Below are 7812 nucleotides of genomic sequence, written 5' to 3'. Positions count from 1 at the left end.
ATCCAGTACACCCAAGTGTGTTCATAAAAAGATCAATATCAGAATTTGTCATAATTGATATTTATGCAGATGATTTCAACATAATTGAAACTCCTAGAGAATTGGAAAATGCCACTTCCGTTTGAAAAAAAAATGAAATGAAAGATCTTGGTAAGATGAAATTCTATTTGGGTCTTCATATTTAGCACACCAAAACGGAGTTCTTGTACATCAATCAAATTATATAACAAAAGTGCTTAAAAGGTTTTATATGGGTATTGGATAACTCACATCCACTGAGTGACCCGATGGTTGTAAGGCACTTAGATGCCAAAAATGACCATTTTCTACCTTGTGAAAAACATGAAAAACTTTTTGGTTCCGAAGTACCATATCTTAGTACTATTAATGCACTAATGTATCTTGCTAATAATACAATGCATGATATGTATTTTGCCGTAAACTTATTAGCAAGTTATAGTTCTTTCCTAATAAGAAGACACCGGAACAGAGTCAAACATACTCTTTAGTATCTTCAAGGTACGGTGGGTATGGGCTTATACTAATCAAATTCATCAAATGTGGAGTTAATTCGTTATATAGATATTGGATATTTATTTAACCCACACAAAGCTCGATCCAAAACAGATTATTTATTCACTTGTGGAGGGAACATAATTTTTTGGTGTTTTGTTAAATAAACTTTAGTTGCTACTTCTTCTAACCATGCAAAGATTATAACAATTCAGGAAGCATGTCGTGAATGTATTTTGTTGAGAAATTGAACTCATCACATTCATGAGAATTGTGGCTAACTTCTAATAGGGACGTTTCAAGCATACCATATGAAGATAATGCGGCTTGTATAGCCCAATTCAATGAAGGGTTTATCAAAGGAGACAGAACCAAACATATATCAACAAAGTTTTTTTTCACTCATGATGTTCAAAAAGAGCGCAACATCAACATCCATAAAATTCAATCAAGTAACAACTCTATAGATTTGTTTACTAAAACACTTCCTACATCCTAATTTGAGAACATGGTGCAAAACATTGAAATGTAGTGCTTTAAGGAAATCAAGTGATATGATGATCAGGGGAAGTTGGAAACATATTGTACTTTTTTCCTTAGTTATGTTTTTCCTACTGGGTTTTCTTAGCAAGATTTTTAAGGAAGGGTTTTTCCCAATATCTGTTATTAATTATATACTCTTTTTCCTTATTATAGATTTTTTCCCATGAGGTTTTACCGATTAAGGTTTTAATGAGACATGATACAATCGTCACTCAAGGGGGAGTGTTATGAATAATTATTTAGTGAATCACTATTGGATTCTCCATATTCGCCATTACGCTTGAATATTAATGAGTATTATAACAAATATTATTATGAGTTTTATGAGTGTGGTTATACACCATTATAATGAGCATTCATAACATTCATTGCCTCTCATCTTCTTTGTTTAGTATAAATAGTAAATACTATGTATTAGAAAGCTGATGATTTCATTACAAGTATTGGAATACAAGTTCTCTCTACTCTCACGTCTTTCTTTTACTCTATAATTTATCTTGTTATTTGATCATATTTTATAACAAATATTAAATTATCTGAAATTTCGGATACCCGAATTTTCGGATATCCAGTTTTTGGATTCGGATACAGATAACAATTTTGTAAAATTTTGGATATTTCGGATATCCGAAATCCGAAAAATATAATTTTATTTTGTGATTATTTTTTATTTCAAAACACTTATATCTTATAATATCTCTATTAATAACTAACAATATTCATAAGTTAAACTCATTTATTAATACATTTGCCTTTGTATTGAAATAGCATGTAACTGAAGCATTGGCATATTTATTTTACTTTAATTTGGCGTAAGATTAACAAATTAGTATTATCGTGTAATATGAAAATACTGGAAGTTAATGATTATATATTTGATTGAAGACACAAAATATCAACTTGTTTTTACATGTAAAAATAAAAATGATTGGTTTTTGTTAACCGAAAACAAACCGTTTAAAGGTTTATGTGGTGTGAATGTTTAAATGAAACATATTAATATTGATATTATATGAGTTGATCGTAATTACAAAATTTTAGAATTTTTGGATATCCGTTTTGATACTCGAATCCGTATCCGAAAATTCGGATATCCAAAATTTCGAATACGGATTCGAATACTAAAAATCCACTATCCGAAATTTCAGATATCCAATTTTGAACACTCCTAAACATTAAGACTAAATTTGTAATTACTCGTATTTCAATTAAATAACACCCATCCTCGACAGGTTCGGTGATTGACAAACACTATCGTTTTGGTGAATTAAGTAATCGCAACCAAATCTATAAGTTATCTCTATTTGACACAAGATGCTACATAAAAAGAAAGAAAAAAAAGCACCAAACATATGTCCTTTTATATCCCCACAATTTCCTCCATCCAAAAGCTTTCCCAAAGCCATGGTATTCTTGTCCTCTCCTAATATCTTTCTTTATGGCTTTCCTGCATTTGGGGGGTCCTTCTGCAACTCCCTCTATTCACAGCATGGAGGACCAAAACCCCTCCTTCGTACATTCAACAAAACTTTTCTTCTCATTTTTTGGTTTTACAATGTTCTTGGATGATTGTTACATGCTTTTGAACAGTGATCTTCGAAGATAAATATGTAACACAAAAGCATCAATTTTGAACTCTGTGTATATTTTCTGAAGAAATTGATTCTTCATTTGAGAGTCATTGAATTTTATCATAGAGATAATTAATATATGAGGGAATGAGATATGAGTTGTTGCTTCGGAAGCAAGGATCCAGAATTCAATGAACAAAACGATTCGCCTTTGTCAAAATCAAAAGGAAACCCAAATTCTCAATCCCCTGGTCGTGGTACGTATATTCATGCATGCAAGTTACTTTTCATGTACATTCTTTATTTAATGAAATACATGAAAATTAGAATACCATTTCTAGCACCTTTTTGTTTTTGTAAAAATTCTACTTTTCTTCTTGGATCGATTTTTTATATCAAAAGTCTTAAAATGTTACACACATGCATGAGTTAAGGGCGAGATTATAGATAGATTTCTTCGGTTATAAAAATTCTACTTTTCTTCTTGATGAAACTGTCCATTTTTTAAGCCCAAAGAAAATTAATGCTTAAAACGTTGATGTATTATGATTGGTGATAAAATAGATGACTTTTATAGTTTAATAGTCAAAACATATTTGTAATTTGAGTAAATTACACGAATAGTCCCTATGGTTTAGGGTAATTTGTGAGTTTAATTCCTAACTTATTTTTCTAATTTGGAAGATTCCTACTGTTTGTTTTTATTACACGATTGATCCATATCTTACCTAAAAAAACTATTTTGCCCTTGATTTGTTAATTTATTTAAATAAACATAACCCCAACCTCACCTCTCTCACCTTACCTTACTTACCCCATCATTTTTCTTTATTTAAATAATAGTCAGATTTAAGCAAGACAGATATCAAACGCGTAGCAAAAACAAACACTAGCGACCAAGTGCGTAAAAAAAAACAGATAGTAAGGACCTTCCAAATTAAAAAAAAATAAATTTGATACTAAACGCGCAAATTATATCAAACCATATGGACTATTCGTGTAATTTACTCTTGTAATTTAAGTAAGCTCTTTTTTGTTTCAGTGACGTCAGGGCCTTTAAGTCAATCGAATAATCAAGAACGTTCTGGTCCCTCTGCTGCGACTACAGCTCCGGCAACCATCAATACAAATGTAGACAATCATCACATCATGGATAACTCCGCCCGTAATTTTGGTTTTCGGGAGGTGGCCGTAGCCACCAAGAATTTTAGGCGAGAATGTCTATTAGGTGAGAGCGCATTTGGAAAAGTTTACAAAGGAACTCTCCAGGGTAGTGGTCAGGTAATTATGTAAGCAATTAATGTCAAATCTTTTTTAGCTTGTGTGAATACAACTTAGAATAGAAATCTCTGACATGTATATATATTCTTTGTGCTAATTGATGATTGAAGGTTGTAGCTGTGAAGCAACTAGACAGACATGGAACAAAAGCAAACAAAGAGTTTCTTGTTGAAGTCACCAAATTGAGTCACCTTCAACATCCGAATCTTGTCCAACTGATCGGGTATTGTGCTGATGGAGATCAGCGGATTCTCGTTTATGAATACATGCAAAGTGGGGGCCTCAAAGAACATCTTCATGGTATTTTCTTTATCTTCTAGCTACTAGATTGCTGAGACTTTGAACTAATCAAGAATATGAACTTTGTGGAAAAACATATATCACACTTGGGTTCTCGAACAATTATAGATATTCAGAATTAATTACTCTCTAATCATTCACTCACATCAAGGGAATAGAAGGCTTGCTATGAAATTGTTCCCTGTCGTAAAAAAAATCATTTAGATTAAATGGAAGTGTTGTAATGGTTTATTAATTAGCTACAAAAACCAAGTAAGGTGATTTGAAAGTGTTACGAACAACCAAAAGACGTCTAACTACATTAGCCACACGTTTATCCTCAAACAATCAAAGACATTTGAGTAAACTACATGAATGGTCCTTATGGTTTAGGTTAATTTACATATTTGGTTCCTAACTTAGTTTTTTAATTCAAAAGATCCTTATTGTTTGTTTTTGTTACTTATTTGATCATTGTCTTACCTAAAAGGACTATTTTGCCATTGATTTTTTAATTTATTTAAATAAACACACCCTCAACCTCATCCCTTCACCTTACCTTACCTACCTATCATTTTTTCTATTTAAATAATATTCTTTTTAGATAAAACAGGGACCAAACGCGTAACAAAAACAAACAGTATGGACTTTTCGAGTTAAAAAAATAAGTTAGAGACCAAACGTACAAATTAACCCAAACCATATGGACCATTCATTTAATTTACTCAAGACATTTTGAATTGAGATTTTATTGTCATTCATTATGTAATACTCTTTCTTAACACGTGAATGGCTTGAATATTTGTGGTTGTATATGATTATCATTTTTTTACTTATTTGACAGAGGTTCCACCAGAGGGAAAGCCATTAGATTGGATCACAAGGATGAAAATAGCATCTGGAAGTGCACAAGCTATGGAATATTTACACGAGAAGGCAAATCCACCCATTCTTTATCGCAACTTCAAGTCATCAAACATTATGCTAGATGAACACTTCAACCCAAAGATAACAGATTATGGGCTCGTGAAACTTGAACTCGACACTGGTAATACTATGCAACAAAGAATGGTTGCTACTGTTGGTTGTGCTCCAGAATATGAACAAAACGGTGAGCTCACCCCCAAATCCGATGTTTACAGTTTTGGGATCGTTCTACTGGAGCTCATTACCGGAAGAAAAGCACTAGATACCAATCTCCCCGTAGATGAGCAAAATGTTGTCAACTGGGTAATACACTAATGCTCATCGACCTTAATTTTTATATGTGATAAGAACATATCCAATGATTAATCTCTTAAAAGTTTTATTTTTGTTGCATTAGATTTTAGTTAATTAACCTTTGTTGATCAATAAATCAATGTTATAAACTCACTCCAATTATTAACCTTTCAAAAAGTCATATGTTATATAAACTATCTTTAATATGATTTTTCAATTTTTAAGTCTACTTAATATTTTTTTTTCAAAATAGCATTATTTAATAAATAAAAAAGATTAAATAGCATATTACGGTAATGTTTTTAATCTTTAGTATTTGTATGATTTTCTAAATTAAAAAAAAAACTTTTTATGATATAAATCTATATGAAATATATATAAATATATTTTGTATATTTAATCCAATAGATTATATAAGAAAATATATATAAAAAACTAGTATCTAAATGTAACTATTGTGTAAAATAAATTGTAAGCAAGTGTAAGGCCAAAAGCAGGCAAAAAAAAAGTTAAAAGGTGGAGTCTACAAATCTTTTATTTATAGGAAAGCTTTTTCAAATAGTAAAAATAGTAAAAAACTAATAATAATAAATAATAAATAAATAAAAATTCAAATAGTAAAAAGCTTTTGATATTGGAGATGCTCTTATAAAAAAAATCAATTTCACTTCCTTTTTTTAAAAAGTGGATAGTTGATTTTCACTGAAACAGGCACAACCTTATTTCAGAGAGCCAAAGAGATTTCCTGAAATGGCGGATCCACAGTTGCAAGGAGCATTTCCAGAGAGAAGTTTAAATCAAGCAGTTGGGGTGGCAGCCATGTGCGTGCAAGAGGAGCCATCTGTCCGGCCACTGATCTCGGATGTGGTGGCGGCTCTTAGCTTCCTCACGGTGGCTCCACCATCACCAAAAACTCATCCTGCTCCTGCTTCAACTAACGATCCACATGAGCAAAAGAGATCATCATCGTCATCATCATCAAGAGAGGCTGAACAAGAGCATGAAGAAGCGTCTAGTCAGAACGATGGAACAGAAGAAGAAACCAGTTACACTGATTCCGAAGAAGAGTATGAAGAAAACCCTATTGGGAACAACAATAACAAGGCTGAGTATCATGATGATGACGATGGTAGTTGGTCATCGGAAAGTTTATATAACGAAGATGATTATGGTGAAGATGAAAGCCAACAAGAAGAAACGAGCTACAGATCGAAATCAAAACCCAAAAGCATCAAAAGGAAAGTTACATTTCAAACAGAATGCATAAATGGGAGTAGAAATTCATCAAAAAGAAGCAGCAAGAGCTTCAAAACACATTCAGATAACAGTTTGAGGAAGAAAAGTGTGAATAGTAAATCGTCAAGAAACAAAAGGGTAGATGAAAATTTGAGCAAGCAAAGTCATGACATACTTGATGATGATCAAAGTAGTAGTGAAACCAACCAATCAAATAACAAGTCCAACTCAAGAAGCAACAGTAAAAGCAGCAACATGCATTCGAGCTCTAGAAGATCAAAAAGCAAGAAAGTACAAATTCTTGAAAGTAGTGACTCGTCATTTTCATCAAGTAGTGATGAAAGCACTAGAAGGATCGTTACTTTTAATTGAACAAGAAAAAACTTGGGTGAATCGGAATTTGAAAGTTTAGTTTAGAATCAAGATGTTGAAACAAGGAATTGGTGTCGTCATTTGTATTTAAATTTAAGAGTATGGTTAGATTTGTAATATGGTTACTTTAGCTTTAAATACTAGTTGTATTACTATTAGGCTATTTTGGAGTAGAAAACAACAAGAAGTAGTAGCTATATCTTCTTTTAATTACTTTGGCAATTTGTCTTTCAATTGTAAAGTAAAAACCCTTTTAGTAGCATCTCTTCTCCCTTGTTTTTGCCTATTAAAAAGAAAAGAACTAAGATGAATAGAGTGTCCACTACAATTGGAAAACAGCATGAAAATGTAAGTCAAATCAGAGTTTTGAAACTAGAAAACAGAATCAATGGCCATCAACTGAACGAAGAAATCAACCATGTCATCTTCAAGACACATAAACCCATAGGAAAGATAACTGGAAAATTGAAGGTAAAATCTATGAAATATTATTGATGAAAACTAAAAATAAAGTAAAATATGATAAAACATAATAGCTACAGATATGATTGTAAACGAACTGAATGAACACGAACAATGCTTGTTCATGTTTGTTCGTTTAAGTTAGCCAAACGAATGAATGAACACGAACGGATAAACGACCGAGTTTTCTAGTTCGTGTTCGTTCGTTTAACAAAATTTTGATTGTTCGTTTTTGTTCATTTATTTTCGTGAACATGCTAAACGAACATTAATGAACGAATATAAATGAACAAAGATAAACAAACATAATTGAACATACATAAAAATAGATAAA

General features: G+C 31.7%; 1 protein-coding gene across 1 annotated transcript; it reads left to right on the top strand.

Moving 5' to 3' along the window:
* The first annotated feature begins 2528 nt into the window (after nt 1-2528).
* Nucleotides 2529-7181, top strand: LOC145015438 (putative serine/threonine-protein kinase PBL7). Its single transcript, XM_078973911.1, has 5 exons — nt 2529-2884; nt 3670-3908; nt 4019-4208; nt 5032-5417; nt 6120-7181. The coding sequence occupies exons 1-5, from the start codon at nt 2782-2784 to the stop codon at nt 7014-7016; spliced, it is 1815 nt and encodes a 604-aa protein (XP_078830037.1). The 5' UTR covers nt 2529-2781; the 3' UTR covers nt 7017-7181.
* The last annotated feature ends 631 nt before the right edge of the window (nt 7182-7812 follow it).

This window comes from Lactuca saligna, chromosome 9, assembly GCF_052625555.1.
Source record: "Lactuca saligna cultivar CGN05327 chromosome 9, ASM5262555v1, whole genome shotgun sequence".
Lineage (NCBI taxonomy): Eukaryota > Viridiplantae > Streptophyta > Magnoliopsida > Asterales > Asteraceae > Lactuca > Lactuca saligna.
This window is presented reverse-complemented; position numbering and strand designations above follow the sequence as displayed.